Source organism: Chelonia mydas, chromosome 4 (assembly GCF_015237465.2).
Source record: "Chelonia mydas isolate rCheMyd1 chromosome 4, rCheMyd1.pri.v2, whole genome shotgun sequence".
In the NCBI taxonomy this organism is placed as follows: Eukaryota; Metazoa; Chordata; order Testudines; family Cheloniidae; genus Chelonia; species Chelonia mydas.
Window position 1 is genome coordinate 62873125 of NC_057852.1, and position 19074 is coordinate 62892198.

The 19074-nt window shown below is 40.7% G+C and overlaps 1 protein-coding gene across 4 annotated transcripts in view; it reads left to right on the forward strand.

The window, feature by feature from the left end:
- Positions 1-903: 903 nt before the first annotated feature.
- GLRB (glycine receptor beta) overlaps positions 904-19074 on the forward strand; it is a 71027-nt gene continuing 52856 nt past the window's right edge. For 2 of the 4 annotated variants that reach the window (XM_007071272.3, XM_037897458.2), the window contains exons 1-2: positions 904-1116; positions 3174-3328. In XM_007071272.3, coding sequence (XP_007071334.2) covers positions 925-1116; positions 3174-3328 — 347 coding nt within the window. In that variant the 5' untranslated portion in view covers positions 904-924. Of the gene's footprint in view, positions 1117-2006; positions 2125-3173; positions 3329-19074 lie in introns of those variants that run through there. The other 2 variants (XM_037897457.2, XM_043545896.1) reach the window with 2 other exon arrangements.

Below are 19074 nucleotides of genomic sequence, written 5' to 3' on the forward strand. Positions count from 1 at the left end.
CATGCTGTCTAATGCCCAAAGCTCCTCCAACAAGAATTTATCATTATAATTTTTATCTACATTATGGTAGTGCCCCAACTGGAACTGGAACCATCTGTGCTAGGCACTGTACAAACACATAGGAGGATATAGTCTCTGTGATTTGTTCACATAATCTAAAACAAAAAATGACAAAAAGAATGGGCAAACATGCCAGCAGAATGAGCAGGGTGGTGACATATATCTTGTAGTTCAAGATTATTTCCCCTTATTTATTTACTAAAATTGTACTATATTACTGCTCTTGCCTATTTTAATTTTTCTTTTTCTCCCTCTCCATGTTTTTCTGATATTTTTAAACTATATCACTTCCCCCTTACCCCCTATTTTTAAAATGGTATTTACTGTCCATTCCTATTCCATTTTCTCTACTTTTGTGTAGTTTCCATTTCCAGTGCGTGTTAATTGCCCTTTTCCGTTTACTGTGGAACGCCCTTGGACACTTACTCCCACCCCCATATCCCGAACCAGTGTTTCACCCCACTACATGACTTCTGCTGGGAATTCTGCCCTCCTCTAGCCCTCATGTCTCACAGTGGGTGTCCACTCTCCTCTATATGTGAGCACTCAGGGATGCCCACAAGAGCAGGGGATCTGGTTGGGGCGGGGGGGGGGGGGGGAGAGCGAGCCTAGCGTTTTACCCCCTGATGCCACTGTCCCAGTTTAACTTTTTTTCCCCCTGCCGGAATTCTAGCGGGGATGCTCACAGGAAAGAGCAAATATGCGTCCCTATCCCCTTCCCTCTCCGCTCCTAACGATACCGCTCCCTCCCCGCATTCCCTAGGGGAAACGAGCACTGGGGGAAACTGAGGGCAAAGGGCTCCACTTCTCCAGGGCACATGGGCAGGCGCTGTGCACATGCTCACGGGGGTGAGCATTTTGCACATGCTCAGTAGGGGACAGGACGCATTTAGATGCAGGGTTCATTTTGCCACGGCTGCGGGAGGAGGTGCTCGGTCCGTCACGGCTCTGCCGTGGCGCGCTGCAGGTTCCCGAGCCCCCTCCGGCTCTAGGAAAGGGGTGGGGGGAAGCGGGGGCTGCGGCGTCCTGCGCTCCGGCGGTGGGGGGCGCCCTGTGGTATGTACCGGGTGTTGGCAGGGTGGGCCGTGGGGCTGCGTGCGTGCTACGTTGGCCCGGGCGCGGGGGGCGGCGGAGGAGATGCTCCATCATCCCCGTTGGCCCAGCGAGTCCCTGTCTCTGGGGCCCCGGTGCACTGGGCGCGCTTGTCTCCTCGCGAAGCGCCTTCAGTACCTCGGCCAGCACTGGGCCGCTGGTGGAGACGCCGCTGCTCGCGGCCGTGGGGAGCAGGGAGACGGGGATGCTGCGCGCGGGAGGCGGAGGACCCGGAGCCCCAGGGCTGGCCTGGCAGAGGCCGGCGGGGCGTCGCTCGCGCTGCTGTTGCAGGTGGGGTGGCTGCTGCTGGAGAATGGGGGGCCCGGGGAGCCCCTGTTGTCGCTGGGTTGGTGCTGAGTTTAGTGCAAATAACCTGCCGCTAGCACTGTACAAGACCAGGGACGCTGGAACAATTTGTAGGGTGGGGGTGCTGAGAGCCATTGAATCAAACTGTAAACCCTGGATATAAGGGAAACCACTTCAAGCCAGGGGGTACTCCCACCCCCCATCCCTAGTTCCAGCACCTATGTACAAGACCCACAGCTGAAGGGAGCCCCAGCCCCAGAGAGCTTCCTGTGGTTGGAGAAGGAGGCCATGGGGAACCCCCTGTTGCTCTGCTTGGCTGGGGGAGGAGTAAAGAGTCACTGTTGCTGTGATTGGAGAATGGTGTGGGGTGGGGTGGGGAAGGTAGTTTACTGGGACCCGATGCCATAGTTAGCGTGTAAGGATCCTTTTATGTGCATTTTGTAAAGCTTGTCAGGAGCCTCCAATGAAAGATCCTATATAAATGATTATTATTTATTATTACTATCATGTATTAATGCTGCTTTCTTTGAGGGGAGGACAGTTTTCTAACTGGGAGAGAGGACAGGAAGTCCCTGGATGCTGTGTATGAGTGATGGTAGTAAGCTATCCCTCATCCTCCTGCTGCTGCTGGGGCTGAGTCAAGAGACTGCTGCTGCAGCTGCGGAGGTATCAGAGCTCTGCAGCTGTTGCTTGGGAAGGAGATGGAGAGTCCCATATCTTGTAATTTGGCAAGGAGTCCCTGCTGCTGTTTGCTTAGGGCATAAGAAGCCCCTTCTGTTGTTGCTTTTGGAGGGTGGACAAGAAGCTCCTTCTGTTGCTGATGTTAAAAAGAATATAAATATCCTGCTGCTTCCAAGGGAGAGAGAGATGCAACTACTGTTTCTAAAAAAGAAAAAAAATCTATAAAGTGCTTCTGTTGCTCTAGGGAGAAAAGGATGGAAAAGCTACTTGTGGTAGTTAGGACACAAAATGCAGAGGAAAGCATAGTATTCTGTAGGTTATTGGTCACCCTTGATAATTACCATGTTCATTATAATCTGTAATTTCTGTAATACGTGTGGTATATTCTTTGTTGTCTAATGTATTGTATTTGAAAGCTATTCAAATATACAATCCCATGTAAGAGCCTACACGTGCAATTTTTATTCACACTTAAAATTTAGATTAATGGGACTACTTGGGTGCATTAAGGTTACAGTATGAGTCCCTAACTTTGTGTCTTGTCTATTAATGGTAAATTTGTTGAACACAGTGGTTTAAAATGAAATATGAAATTCTTATGATCTCAATACTTGGCATACTGTGGAGCATGCTCTGGCATATAAATGTCTCTCGGTGAATATGGTGGGTTTTTAGAGGGGGAAGTCTACCCATGTCAGGTGAGAATTCACAGGCCTCTTGAGTTAGGGCTTCCTTTAGAGAGTTTAAATGTATTCCTCCAAAACACAGCAACAAAAATATGTTTATATCAATTTATTGTGTATCTCCTATCATACAGTCTATCCATGTACGTAAATATTGGGAGGATACTTAAAACAAACACTATATCTCATTTGTAGCCTAGGAGCACCTCTCTCTTGAGATAATTTGTTGAGCTGAGTTTTCTGTGATCCTTGTGTGTGAATGAAATATATTTGTTTACTTCCTATATGTAGGTGGTCCCATTTTCCATAATTAATCCCACTAATATAGCCCTTTTTTCTTATCTACCATAGATCAGCTGTACTTCTGAGACTTATGCCCTCAAGATGAAGTTCTTACTGGAAATTCTCTTTTTTGTTTTGTTGTCTTTATGGGTTGAAGAAGCATATTCCAAAGAGAAATCTTCAAAGAAAGGAAAGGGGAAAAAGAAGCAATATCTCTGCCCATCGTATGTTCCTTATCTCTTTTATACTTTTTGTGTGACAAGACTGATGGATATTATCTTCCTTTTATCTGAAGAGATTGCATACAATTATAAAGTGGAGCCTGACTTTTCCTATTGAAAGAATATAGTTGTTTAATAAGTTTTTTGTGGGTGGGAAGGAGAGCAAGGGCTTTTGGTCAGTATAATGTCTTAAAGCATTCGTTTTCTGCCGTAGACTCCTTTGGGTTTCCTTTCAAGTGTCATGAAAAAAATCTGATGGCAAAATGACTTTGTTTTTAATTGTGATTTAGGAAGTTGTGATTTCCGTCCAATACCCTCAGATTTTTGCAGAAATAATAGTACAGACTTATAATTGTGTGTTGTCTAGCATCAGATCAAAAATATACTATTAATAAAGAGGGTTTCAGATGTGGTATTAAAATCCATTTCCTGGATATGTAGGTTTTGTTCCAGCCAAAAAGTAATGCAGCTGTTCACGTTCGTAATGTATTGGTAATGCAACTAGTGTCTTTAACATCTCCCCATGGATAAGATGTAAATATTTATTTTATATTAAAGTAAATACCATTGATAGTTGCTGTATTAGATGAACTGACACATGCCTTTTTCGAACAGTTCTACTGATGAAATATAGAAATTGAAAGTTATTAATTGCCCAGTTGACTATAAAGAGATCAGTAGCAGAGAGCATATACAGTAAAACCCTTAGTGAAAACCTAAGATGATTTCATTGTGCAAAGACTCCCTATTTTTAGTTGTATTTCAACCTCTAGAATGGCATAACAGTTTTCTCATGGACAAATTACCCTTTGTCATCTTTTGCATGATGTGATGTGAAGACTCCAGACAGGGACTGACAGGGTAGAATGGGTTACCACTAAATATAGAAAAAAACATGCTGTAAATGCAGAGATTGCCAGAGTTAAATGGTGAGGCTAGAGGCCATGCATGAGCTACCGGAGTCACCAGTTTAAAAATCAGTATTTTACACAGTTACTACACAGGGATATCTGAGATACTGCTGTCACTTTGTGTTCTTCTGTGCTAAATGTAGACTTTTTAACCAGTGTCATTGCTTAATGCACTATAAGAAAGAGGCAGGAATTAGGGGACATATCTTCCTGGGGAAAGAGAAAGGAAATATTAACTGGAAAAGCCATTATTATTTTTCTTTTAAATGCCAGACACAAACACTGGTTGTATATACCCTTTTTGAACTCTCATTTTGAACAATGGCTATAGTAATTGTTTGTTTATTTGGCATAGGATCAGAAACATCAATCTATGGAAGGATTTATTTATTTATTTTGTTATTTTGATTGGGTTCCAAAGAATTGGGTGCTGGTCAGTTGGATTTGGAACTCCTGAGTTTTTAGTGTCAAACGTGACCAGGGATCTCCTGAAATGTTACAGGTAGATTTTACTTTTTGTTCGTCTGCCTTTTTCTTTGAACAATTGTCAGATGAACAGTATGCCTCATTGATTTGATTTAAGAATTTATTACAGTATTTAGAATCCTTTGATAAAATGTTTTTAGGTCATTGTAGAGAGGTTGTTTAAGGAAAACCTGAGGCTGATAATAATACCTAACTTTTATATAACGTGTTTCATCAGTAGATCTCAAAGAACTTTAAAAAGGAAGTCAGTATCATTATTCTTATTTTATAGAGGTGGAAGCTCAGGCTTCAGGTTATTAACATAAAAGTAGGCCCAATCAGATTTTCTAAAAATAAACAAAGTACCCATATTTGGCATATCTTAAATTCAGAGACTCACAGCCAATGGGATCCTAATGTTATAACAGTGGAGGAGTTCCTGTTGGACTAGTTAGAAGACATTGAGAACACATCTAATGTCAATGGGTGGTGAAAATAATTTTTAGAATTGAGGTAGAATGATATCTTGCTCTGAATCTGTGCAGAAATATTCTCATATTCTATTTGCTATTGTCGTGATAAGAAAAGATGATGACTCAGCTATGAACATACCAGTTTCTGCCAGTTGATTCCAAAATCCTAAAAAATACATAGTCTGTATGAGTTTCCCAAACCTGAGAGAATTTAGATTGTGAGCTCTGCAAAATGTCTGTGCAGGTCTATAGACCCTATCCTAGTCCTATAAAAGTTACACACTCCCTGTTGTTTCCCATAATGTCCCTTAAACTGCATGATACAGATTGGATATTTCTTTAGTTGATGACCTTGTATATTGTAGAGTTGTGTTTTGTTTATTTGGGGTTTTTCTGTTTTGTTGTTTGTTTGCTTTTTGCTGATGACATAGTTAAGTCTTTTTGTTCTTAATACTTTTTACCTGGAAAAATTCAGGGAATATTGCTTCCTCCCACCAATAAATTTAAATAAATAACCTCTTAAGCGCTGACTAAAATAATCTCAAAGGAGTGATCTTTTCATAAAGCTGGATGAGAATGTTGCTTGAAAAGCGAAAGGGAATCCCATAAAAGATTAAATTTATTTGATGTGAAATATTATTGCATTCTTTATTAAACTAATATAGTTTAATATTTAAAATACAAATTCCTAGTGAAAATATGCTTAAATATATAAAGTCAAAATGTTCATCTGTCTTCCATTAGCCCTAGCCATTAGTGAAGGAAAAAATTTATAGCTTATTATAATGATCTACTGCAGGGGTTCTCAAACTCCATTGCACCGTGACCCCCTTCTGACAACAAAAATTACTACATGACCTCGGGCGGGAGGGGGCTCGAGCCCCGCCGCCCTGTGCTGAAGCCCTTGGGCTTCGGCCCTGGGGAGTGGGGGTTGGGCTGCAGTCCTGGGCCCCAGCAAATCTAACGCCAGCCCTGGCGACCCCATTAAAACGGGGTCACGACCCACTTTGGGGTCCGGACCCACAGTTTGAGAACCACTGATCTACTGTGAACTATGAACAATGAACTATGTAAATCACAGTCCTAAGTCATTCAGCTATTCTCTTAGGAAAAATTTATACTACATCTGGGACAAATATTTGGTTACTTTGATTGGAGAGATGGTAATTTAGTACAGGTAATTTAACACTGTAAAATGGACTGTTAATGAGGGTCGTCTTTAAACTTTAACACCAGGTTTCTCTGTACTATACAGGCAAATATGTTAGTATTTTCCCCATTTACCTGCATCGTTCCCAGTGTACTAGCTGTCAGCCAGACACTACTGTCCCTTGTGAAATTGACTAGTGTCAGCATGAAACTGCCAGATGGGGGGTGCAGAGAAAAAAGGTTGCATTAAATTCATTTTATTATTTACAAATATTTACTGGAAACTAACTTGTTTTGCAAACAAGAAAATTCTAGTTTCTATCTAAGACAAACTCTTGTCATGATTATTTATGATTCCTTTTTTTCTGTGTGTTTTATTTGATTACACAATTGGTGAGTAGTATCACGTGCTGCTCGCTAGTCTGTTTGGATCTGAACCAGTTTACCAGTTGTGTTTTGAAACAGTGCAGTCTCTTGTTTCATTAAATTGACACTTAACAGGTTATCCTTCTTGAGATTTAATGCTTATGTATAAACCTATAATGATTATAGTAGAATAGGGCTGCTGTAGTGTCTGACCCTTGAATATTTTCTGATTTAAAGAACAAATTGATATATTGGAATTAAAAGGCCATAATAGGGAGCTCTGCTGTATAAACCTGCAAAGAATTCCACAGATGGGGAATGTGTTTGTGAAATGATTTGACATAAACTCTTGCTCAAGGAACTACATAAATCCCATTGTCTCCATTGTTCACTAAGTGGAGGTGACTGCATGCTTGTGGTGTGTCTGCTGCAATTAACCAGTAGTTCAGGAATAGAAAACATGATGAATGGATTTGTGAAGTGAATCTGTGATTACCACTGAAAGCTTTGTAAAGATCTTGGGTGTTGGAAAGATTCAAAGAGAGGAACATTGAACTGACAATGGTTTCTAAGTAGTAAAAATCGTAAAGGGACACTGTCCTGTTGATTAAGGCACTAATTTGACCTACCGTATATACTCGTTCCTTAGCCCGTTTGTTTATAATCCGACCCCCCAAGATGGATAGGTAAAAATAGCAAAAACTGTATGACCCTTTCATAAGCCAACCCTATATTTCAGGGGTTGGCAAACTTTGGCTTCTGGTCCGTTAGGATAAGCCGCTAGCGGGCCTGGATGTTTTGTTTACCTGGAGCTTTCACAGGCATGGAGCCCCTCAGCTCCCAGTGGCCATGGTTTGCCGATCCCAGCCAATGGGAACTGTGGGAAGTGGCGCCACTTCCTGCAGCTCCCATTGGCTGGGAACGGCAAACCGCAGCCACTGGGAGCTGAGGGGCTCTGTGCCTACAGAGGCTCCAAGTAAACAAAACGCCCCCACCCGCCAGTGGCTTACCTTATGGGCCGGGAGCCAAATTTTTCCAACCCCTGCTATATTTTAAAAGCTGGCGTCACAAGAAACACTCAAAGTTTTGCTAGAATTATTTTAATGTTATCTAATGAAAAAGCTGTTGTTGTTATAATAATAACTAAACAAATATGTATTCACCTTCAAAATTACAGTCAATATTTAAAATCAGTAAATGGATATTTAAAACAAGTAACTTAGAACAATATGAGACTTTAAAAAGTCTTAAAATCCTTCAAAGTCTGAATCAGTCTCTGATTCACCAAACAGTTCATTAAACTCGGCTTCAGTCACAACTGCACCTGCACTGTCATCGTAGATGTTGGCAGTGTCGTCTTCAGACTCAGATTCCTTCTCATCATCAGCCTCTGTTTTGTCATCATCAAATATGGCATCCTCCTCTGACCTGTTGAGTGCATTGCTGATACAGCATTTTCTAAATGATTTTTCTGTCATTTCCAAGGGAATGGACACCCATGCGTCCTTGATCCACTGGGCAACCAGCTTGATTTCGGGCTTCATAAGATTCCCACCTTTTGTCAACTTCACCATGCCTGAGCACATCCATTCAGACCACATTTTGTGTAGCCTGTCTTTAAAGGGTTTGTTCAGGCAGACATCAAGCGGTTGTAGAACTGAAGTTAAGCCTCCAGGTATTACAGCCAAAGTAGTTTTCATATTTTTGGCCACATTTTTCACCTCATCTGTCTTGTGTGCCCTAAACATGTCCCAAACGAGCATAGCAGGTTTCTTGAAAAGTGCTCCTGGTCTCTTATTCCATACTTTTTCCAGCCATTCAATAGTCTCACTTTCATCCATCCATCCATCCCTTTTCGTGTGCATGTATGATGACACCAGCAGGAAATTTCATGTTTTTAGGCAAAGTTTTTCTTTTAAAAATAACAACAGGAGGGAGCTTTGATCCATTTGCCAAACATGATAAATCCACCGTAAAATGGATTTTTTTCGTGGCCAGTGGTTTTAATTAAAACTCTTTTTTCACCAACACAGGTTACTGTTCTGTTGCTCAGGAGATCAAATGTCATCTGAGTTTCGTCCATATTTCCTATTTGTGACAGTTCAAATGCATATTCCTTTTGATATTTTATAATAAACCTTTGGAAAGATTCGATTTTTTTCTTGCAGATCTCTCGGCAGGTGTTGCGCTATCTTTGTTCGCTGACGAAGACAGAGACTATGACGGTTCATGAAGCGAGTACACCAACCCGCTGATGCGACAAACATTGATGGCTTTACTGACTTGTATTTGTCGTCTTTCGACATTTGCAGAGCATGCAGACGAATTCCAGTTCTAGTGACAATGTACCCATTTTGTCGACATTCAACAACCCGATTACTGAGATCTTTCTTCAGCTCAGGAAATGAAGCGCACCTTGTTGGACATTTTTTCTTGCTTCTTGGCATGTCTTTTAGTGTTGTTTTATTTTTTCGTCATTGTCTTATTTGCTTCTCATTGATACAGAATTCACGAGCAGCGGTGCAATTATTGTTTGCTTCTGCATGTTCAGCAACTTTAAGTTTGAACGCTGCGTGATAAGCAGACCTTTTTCTTTTGATTTCACCGTTCATTTTAAATACTAGTATGAAAATAGATTACTATTATTATTGTAGTTATAGGTTTTGTAGGACTTTATATAGGCATGTCACCTGCTTTATCACTGTCAAAGTATTATTGTTCTTTGTTTATTTCAAAGCAGCCCTGTAGAGTGGCATGTCTGTGGGGATAACAGGCTATTGCAATTTTTAGAGATTCCATCGATTCTGCACGTTATATTTTCATATTGTCTCGAGACTTATGAGGTCCATTGGTAGAAATGCATGAAGAGATCAAATTACACAGTCGTGGACTGACACCAGTGTTATAGTACCATTGTTCATTGTACTTTTCTGATTGGCTTGTAAGTCATAGCATTTTGTGAAATGCCTGGGTCAAATGTCATGCAGATCTGCAGCACTGCTCTTTTAGTATTCCTTTCAAGCCAATCTAGTCCACTAAACAAGCCTTTGCAACTTTAAAAGGCTGCAGTATTGACATTAATAAATGGGTCGGCAAACCTTGGCTCCCAGCCTGTCACGGTAAGCCACTGGCGGGTTGGGAAGTTTTGTTTACCTGGAGCTTCTGAAGGCATGGAGCCCTTCAGGTCCCTGTGGCCGCGGTTCACCGTTCCCAGCCAATGGGAGCTGCGGGAAGAGGAGCGCCACAGGGAGCTGAGGGGCTCCATGCCTGCAGATGCTCCAGGTAAACAAAACTACAGTGTATTAGATATTCAATGCAATGATTCCATAGAGTTTAAAATAATCAGATTTTGGTGTAGACCTGTTTATAAGCCGACCCCTGCTCTTTAATGATGCGTCACTTTTTTACCAAAAATATTCGGCTTATGAACGAGTATATATGGTAAAAGTGTTAATTAGGTGGGAAATGTTTATCATATTAAAAGTATTTATTTAATTTAAAAATCCATTCTTGTCACAGAGAATTTCTTTAAACTGTTCTTATTTTGCAGAAACTGCCAGAGGGCAAAGGAGCACAAGATAACTAATAAATGTTAGACATAGATATAAGTATTGTATGCGGTTGATGATGGATAAGTATGTGTAGATGGGCATCTTTGAGACTGAAATTCTGTAACCTGCTTCTAAGGTTTGTTCAAAGCAGTCATCAAGTAACTTGTTTTTTCCCAGCGTACATTCTTCTCAGTTCCCTGGTATTTCTGGTTAAGGCAAATTGAAATACATTGAGATTATTGCTGTAACTTGTAGCCTTTTTTCAAGGTATTCTCCAAAATTCTGGTCTGTACTCAGTAACCCACATCAACCCCTTCTGAAGCTGAGAAATAGCCCCTTTGAGCCTTTCAGAGAATATAACTTCTGCCACTGGCCAGAAGCAGAAACTCAGAAAGATCAGAGAAAACAAGGTCCAATAAATTGATTATTTTAAAAGAAAACAAATACATTTAAAATTTTAAAATGTTAGTGGAATTGAAGATTTTCTAGGTGGCTAAAAAATGGAATTATTTGAAAATTTATCCTAGAATTTTTCTTGGTGAACTACCGGTCCACAAAATATTCCTTAAATAACTAAAAGAAAAGTAGAGAATGCATCTTGGCTCTACAGAACCTCTCTGGCACACCACACAGCAGTAGAAAAAATAACCTCTTCTTTCCTTACCTGGTATCTATCTGGGTACTTATTTGACTCCATCACTGCAGTGTCTGAGCACCTCCCAAATATTTAAATATGGGGAGTGTGGCAGGGAAGGAGAAGGATGAGCAATAATCTCTGTTTTTTCTTCTTTCCTAGCTTGTAGGAGAAATAGTTTGCTAGTTTACAAGGGTTTGGGGGTGAGTTGCTGGGGGTGTAAGTAAAATTATGAGGAAAAGCTAAGTTGAAGACATGAGTTGTGTATTTAGTTTTTAAAGTTGTGAGATTTTGTGGTGCTTCTGAAGATAGGTAAGCTCCATAATCTAGATCTGGCTCCTGTGAAATTCCATTATCCACATACTCATAAGCCTGCCCTGTTGATCAATCTGGTGGCACATGGCTGTCATGGGAAGTTATGGTAACTAAGGGATAGCTGACCTCCCAGGTAGCTAGGGACAGTCCCTGGAGGGCATTCAGTATCAGGACATCCCTCTATTCAATGGGGATAGGCATTCTGGAGAGTAAGGGGATAAAATTCTGTATAAACTGTGCATTGTATCATTTTTGTAAAATATTTATACTGTAATATTACACATAATAATCTGGGCCCATTTCTGCAACCCTCACTCTGAGTAGTGCTTGCTCATGTGTATGCTATACTGCATGTATTTTGACCACTGATGTGTTTAGATACTACTCCATGTGAGTAATGGTTACAAAATCTGTCCCTGTATTTCATCCTATAGTTATTAGTTTAAGAAACACTTGTAACTTCCCCTGGAAGTCTGTCCCACAATATAACCATATAAGAAAAATTTTAAGGGCTGAATTGTATTCTCAGATCTGCCAAATGGATCTTTAAAAATTGACTAAAGTATCTCCATTTATATTTTCTAACCAAGATAGTATTATTCCCAAGATCTATATGTTATCTGCGTGTGGCTGCACATATTTAGGAAAAAGAGAAAATGTGGGTGGATTAGTCTAAAACATGTTTCTTTGCCTGGTGCTCTCTAAAACAGGAAGATGCTGACCATGTTTCATGTGTACATATAATAATGCCAACACTAGATGGAATACCAGTTTGTGTATGTAATTCACTTAGGGGCCCAATCCTGAAACCTTTGTGCATGTAAAAATTCCCAGTGAATTGAGAAATTTTGGATATGCAAGGAATGTATGGTTGGACACTAGCAGTTGTCTGTTTACATGAGTATACACCTAATTATTCAGAGATCATAGAATCATAGAAGATTAGGGCTGGAAGAGACCTCAGGAGGTCATTTAGTCCACCCCTGCTCAAAGCAGGACCAACCCCAACTTAATCATCCCAGCCAGGGCTTTGTCAAGCTGGGCCTTAAAAACTTCTAAGGATGGAGATTCCACCACCTCCCTAGGTAACCCATTCAAGGTCATCACCACCCTCTTAGTGAAAAAGGTTTTCCTAATATCCAACCTACACCTCCTGCACTGCAACTTGAGACCATTGCTCCTTGTTCTGCCATCTGCCACCACTAAGAATTTCATGAGAATCAATCTTTCATTAGGAAAGTAACTCATAAATACAAATGAAAAACATTTTGAATGAAATCAATCCACCCTGATCTTTAGTGTCTAGTGAGGCCAGACTGAGACCCTCATTGGCTAGGAATATCCAGGGAGCCAGTAACAAATTCCAGTCCTGTTAGCATCCAAGCCTCTATAATCCAAGGAACATCTGATGGCAGCGGGAGACAGAGGGGCACTGAGAATTTCTAACTCATGATTGCAAACACAGAGATGTGTTATTGGCTTTGAATGGGGGACAAGTAGTAAATCCTTGCCCCAAACAACAATCACCCATTGTCCTTTTGAGCTCAAGGGCTCTAAAACTCCTGACGTGCTCAAATCTCTCTCCTGCTGGGACTTAGAGAATTTTCTCCATCCCCATGATACAGAGGTAAAGAGAACGGAAGTGACTTATCTATGGTCACACAGCAAGGTCATGCCAGAGCTAGAAAGAGAAGCATAAGAAAAGAGTTGTATCAAAAATCTTTTGCATTTAAAACTAACTGATTTCTTAAACAAAGGAAATGTGAGGTTTGGTTAGTGAATTGAAATGATACATTCTGGTCACCATGTGTTTCAAGATGTATGAACGAGTAGATCCATAGATTATCCATAGATTGAAGGAGGAAAACAAGTTTGCCTGTTTTGTGAGCTCCCAATGGTGTTCTTAAATTTCAATGAACAGGTCAATTGAATGGAACTATTTGAATAAACTGAGATAAACTGTTCTAAAATAATATTATGAAAAATCATGTGAACATGTTAGAATTTCTGGAGGATTATTGTTCCTGATATTATTCAGTGCTTGTCCCAAAATGGATATATTGTACATAGGGCAGTTAGATACATGCTGATATTCATCCCATACATATTGTATAATTCCCCTGATACTGAAAGAAATTATATCATTGTATAGTACTAGACCCTTTCTGTAGTATGGTGCATATCACTCAGAATATCAGATGCCCACATCACAAAAGACTAATACTTCATATAAAAAGTAGTAGTGCTTGCGGTTTACTGTGATATGTCAGACGTCTTGTTGCATTATGTTATGTTTCACTTCATTACGTTTCACTTTATCATATATCTGCATCACTGTTATTTGCGTATCACTGTTTGTGTAAAGCATCTGCTCATATCTCTCTGGTTAGATAAGCTAGAATCAAAGTCTGCAGCTTGAGTGGTATATTGTTTTTTGTTTTTTAAATGCTTGAAGTTAATACAGCTTGTATGTATATTTACCACACTTTCTGTCAGTCAACCAGCAGTCTTGAACTCTTCAATAGTGGGACATGATGCTAAATCATCCAACGTCTAAGCTATAAGCAGGTTCTGGCAACTGGGTTTATATCATATGACAGTCTGGACAGTAGTACAGTGTGTTATAAAATGTTATGTGGGTTAACTTGTCTGAGACATGTCTGTTTCTTCCCTGACAGTCATGCTACATGTCAACAGTGTATACCACACACTTATTAAAATTACAGATGCCACAGCATAATGAGATTTTAGGACAACAGATAACTGATATGAGAACAATACAATAAGAAATGTTATTCACTAGCAGTTCTTTTCCCAAATAATTATCCTTGTATAACATGGTCTGTTAGGAGAAGGATTCCCTGTAACCTCAGTGAATTGTGTGAGACAATAAATCCCATCATAGTGTATGTCTCAGAAGCCCAAAAGAATGAGACATAATGTATCCTGACAAACTCAAGGAAGCCTTATAGACTTCAAACTGAGAATGTCACCTATGTGTCTGCTCAGACTTGCTGAAAAACGTTCTAAGAGTCACCTTTGGTCAATGAATTAGTTCCTGATCCCACCACCATCAATATAAATGTATCTCCTCCACCACACATTTGATAATGCCTTGCTTCCATGTCACATATGGGTAAGCTGTCTGTGAGTTCGTGTTGATGATATAGGATCCATATGGTTTACAGGGATTACACAGGTGAGATGATTGGAAATCTTTCATTTAACGTCATTGTTACATCCTGTCAATGATGCTAATAGTTACTGATCATGTAATGATTATTAAGAGGGCCAGCGTATTCTATCGGATTGTGACGACTGCAACGTTAGCTGTATTTTTGTCCCTTTTTGACCTCTCTGAGCGCACCCTCCTTTCAGCTGTCAGGCCTTGTTTCTTTACCTTTCCTGAGGTGGAATTCCACAGTATTTCTACTCTTTGACCAGGTCCTGTTCTACAGTGCCCTGTGTATCAACTGTACTTAGCCACCAGGCACAACTGAATATGGGTGCCTGTGGGTCTTCTTTTTGGAAGTCTGTGACCAGTTGTGTATATAGTGACCAGAGAGTCTTCTTAAGCTAAAGTATTGTTTATTTTGCAGTAAGAGCAAAGCATTTAGAGACAGGATTTTAAAACAACAAACAGAGTATTTGCATGGCTAGCTTACCTAAAGACTTATTATCCCTTGGCAATCTATGCAGGCTTAATTTTTCCAGACATCCCAGCAGATACCTGTGTCTTAGTCTGGTTCCCCAGAACAACCCATCCTCTGTCTTGAGAGAGTGTTCTTTTTTTAAACTCTGCTGTAGTTCTTTTGATCTCCTGCATTCATTGGACTCTTCCTGTCCTGCTTTGAACCAGGTTTGCAAGTCGGGTGGAGAAGAGGAAAAATATTCAAAGCTAATAGTCTTGGCACTTCCCTGTAACAAGCATCAAGTGTTTGTGGAGAGGTGGCCCTCTTGAGCCATTCTTTCGCTTCCTGCCTGTTTTTCTAGACAGCCTCCTGTTGATTGGAAGCGAGTGTAATCAAACCAAAAACCCCATCCCTATAACTAGCCAATATACTTTATTTATGAAGTATCACAGAGCGTCTCCAAATCCATCACAAGGTTATTGAGGTAATAGAGACATTGGGACGGTGATAGCAAAATGAATGTGAATTTTAAACCCCGCCCTCCCCCCCCCAAAAAAAGTTCCAGTAAAGTGACTGAACTTAGGAGTGGAGAACAGGGTTTTTATGAATAACCTTAATGAAGTCTTAATTTTTAAATCTGGTGTCCAGATACCCTGGCGATAGGCTCATTAAAAATAATGATGAGAGATGATAATCAAGAAAAGGTTATGTATCTCCCACTTGTCTAGGAATAAGCAACAGATCTTTCTCTATCTCTGTCTCTCTCTCTAACACATTTCACAGCATTGCAATTACAATGTACTTTTGTAGGTATGGTAACTAAGTTCTGAAGGTGAGTGTCCATGGAATATTAAAGGTCTCTCCTATTAGGGGCTGCCACCTTTGTGGCAGAGACCCTGACTATGTATCTTAGCTACTTATATGGGCATCATCACCATAGTATATGAGCACTTCCCAATCTTTAATGTCATTCTTTCTTCATCCTGTCTATTGTTTTCCTCCAGAGGCAGCAGATCATATTTTGACTGGCCTGTGACCACACAGGCTGAAAATGCATTTGTATTAACATGCTGTGAGGATTATGCTTCAAGACAAACCATTACATTAGAGGAAATGGTGTTATCAATGGTTGCAGAGGCAAGAAAATGTAGATTTAGATGCAAGCAAGATTGAGCTTTAATGTCCTAGACTATATACATCAGCTGTCCCACTGGAATCCATAGATAACTGGCTATCCTGGTAATTGATGATGGATGTGAAGACTGCACAATAATAGTCTGTGTCTCATTTCCTAAGTCAAGAAATGGATCTCCTGTTCAACTAAGATTGCGCAGTGCCACAGTCATTTATTCCTGGTACATGAAGAGACAAGTAAACCTGTCTGAATGTCATCTACATTTGACTTCCTTTTGGTTTTTTTCCTGCTCATTTCCTAGTCTCTCTAGCTCCCTTAGTATTATTTCTCTCTTCTTACTTATGTCTGCCATCTCCCCGTTTTGTAGAATCTGTGAATTTAATTTATACACAGGTAACATGCTACATGAGTCAGACAAATATCTCTGTTTAACCACTTTGGGCTAGTACTATAATATTCATATACTATAGCAACCAGGACAGTTTAGGAATTTGCAAGAGAAACTGGTAATTTATGCTGCTAACAAGGGTTTCTAAAATGTTTCATATTTTAAATGCTGGACTTCTATAATTTGGAAAGAAATGCTATTGCCTGTGAAAGGAAAGATCCCACTAAATAGACAGATAGATAGATAGATATAACAATTTGAACGGAAGTCCGTGGGGTTTGTAAGTGCTCAGGACTTCTGAAGACCAATGAGTTCAGTGGGAATTATACATACTCAGTGCCTCTTAGGATCAGGCCAGTATGGATGTGATGTATGGACACTCGTCTTTACTTACTTGCTCCCTCTTCAAAATGGAGAATGATCTTGATCATTTAGAAGGGAAAAAATATTTTCTTTTTCACTTTAAGTTTAGATGTTTCTTGTTAACTGATCAGTGCTATCTGCAAAAAGGTCATCCAAAGCTGTTTGCTATACCTCTGTTGCTGATATTTTCACTGGTAGTGGCCAATGGTCAATGCTAAAAGTTAAACACAAAATAATTTAAAGATGTGTAAGAGACAGGTTTTGCATTTCTACTTCATCATTTTGACCCAGGTCAAATGTGGGAATGCACAGACATGACATTTGGAAAATTATTTGAAAATGAATGTATTTAAACCCTCATCTCAAAATGGATGGGTAAGAGAAATTTCACACACTTACATAATGGAGGAGAAAATCCACACCAGGAGTAACCATTTGAGTGTACATGTGGCACTCTGTTAGCTAATCAATAAACATGAGTAAAGGAAAAGAAATAACCTTCCTCCTGGATATAAAACTGGATATCAGATCTTAATAACAACTACTAATTAATAGCAGTAATGTTAGATTAAGAGAGTTTCAGTATACTTCTGTGATCATTCTTGTACAGTACTTCAAGTCTGGTTACCACTGCTCATTCCTTATAGATATATATATCAGTTTATCTCTTGATAAATATATTTTGTACTATTTCACATTGTTACACTGACTATATTAATAAATATTTTTTTAAAAAAATCATAATTTTATTTTCTATCTAATAATGATGTTACTCAGATCCTCTAAATGGGGTAGAAGTTGATGTGACTCACCCAGATGTGATCAGGGATCTTGTATAATGCAGCCACTTAATATTATTCCTAAATTCTACCTCATATTTGCATGTTCTAGTTCTGGAGTTTGAGGTGGCACAATAACATATGTAATATTTTGCATTGTCTTAGAATAGGATTCAGAATTCTGATTTGACCTGAAACTTGTCTAAAGAATATCTAATGCACAGTTTGTAATTTCAAGGTGAAGTGAATGAATATTTATAATTTAAGAACTAAATTTAGGCACTCTCCTTCCCTCTTCTCCACCTGCAACAGCATAAAAGAGCACACAAAAATCTAAAGCTGCTTGGTAACTGCATTGCTTACGCTGTTTTAGGTTTTAGAAATGTCTTTCAGCTGCAATATAGGAAAAGAAATCTGAGACCTTGGTGGGTTGTGAAGAGGATGTTTTTTAAACACTCTTGGTTTAAACTATGCATTTCCCGCACAGATTACATATTTTTATTAAAAGTATGGACTCTTGATGTTTTATTCTCACTTTCTTTATAAGAATTTAATTTTCAAAGAATTAGCCTGCAGTACAAATGTTGTAATTGAAGCCAATTTAACAAAGTTTCAGTTTCACAACTTATGTCATAAAGTCTTGGTTTTGGATCATAACACTGTGGGTCACATCCTTGGGATAGGCTGTTTGTTGCCTGGCACAAATCAGAGAAGTGTTGGGGGACACAGCTGGTGGGCCAAGGAGTAACTTAGCCTCGAAAGGGCCATTCTGGCACCTGAACCCACAGCTCAGCAGTTCTCTGACTCCCCTTCCCCCCCCACCAGTCATTCCCTGTTGTGCTGGAGTAAAGTGCTCAGTAATGGATGCTATAGAGCAGGGGTGTGCAAATTACAGTCCTGGGGCCACATCCGGCCCTTCAGACGTTTTAATCTGGCCCTTGAGCTCCTGCCGGGGAGTGGGGTCTGGGGCTTGCCCTGCTCCAGCACTCCAGCCAGGAAGCGGGGTTGGGGGCTTGCCCCGCTCGGTGCATGCCGTGACTCCACACAGATCCCGGAAGCAGCAGCATGTCCCCCCTCTGGCTCCTACAGGTAGGGGCAGCCAGGGGGCTCACACGCTGCCCCCACCCCAAGTGCCACCTCTGCAGCTCCCATTGGCCAACTGCGGCCACTGGAAGCTGCAGGGTGGCGCCTGCGGATGGGACAGCATGCAGAGCCACCTGGCCGCACCTCTAGGTAGGAGCTGGAGACGGGACATGCCGCCACTTCCAGGAGCTGCTTGAGGGAAGTGCTGCCCAGAGCCTGCACCCCTGACCCTCTCCCGTGCCCCAACCCTCTGCCCCAGGCCTGATCCCCGTTCCGCCCTCTGAACCCATCGGTCCCAGCCCAGAGCCCCCTCCCACATCCTGAACTCCTCATTTCTGGCCCTACTCCAGAGCCCGCACTCCCAGCCAGAGCCCTCACTCTCTCCTGAAACCCAGTCCCCAATTTCCTGAGCATTCATGGCCCGCCATGCAATTTCCATACCCAGATGTTGTCCTTGGGCCAAAAAGTTTACCCACTCCTGCTGTAGAGCCAAAGTAGCTGGTTC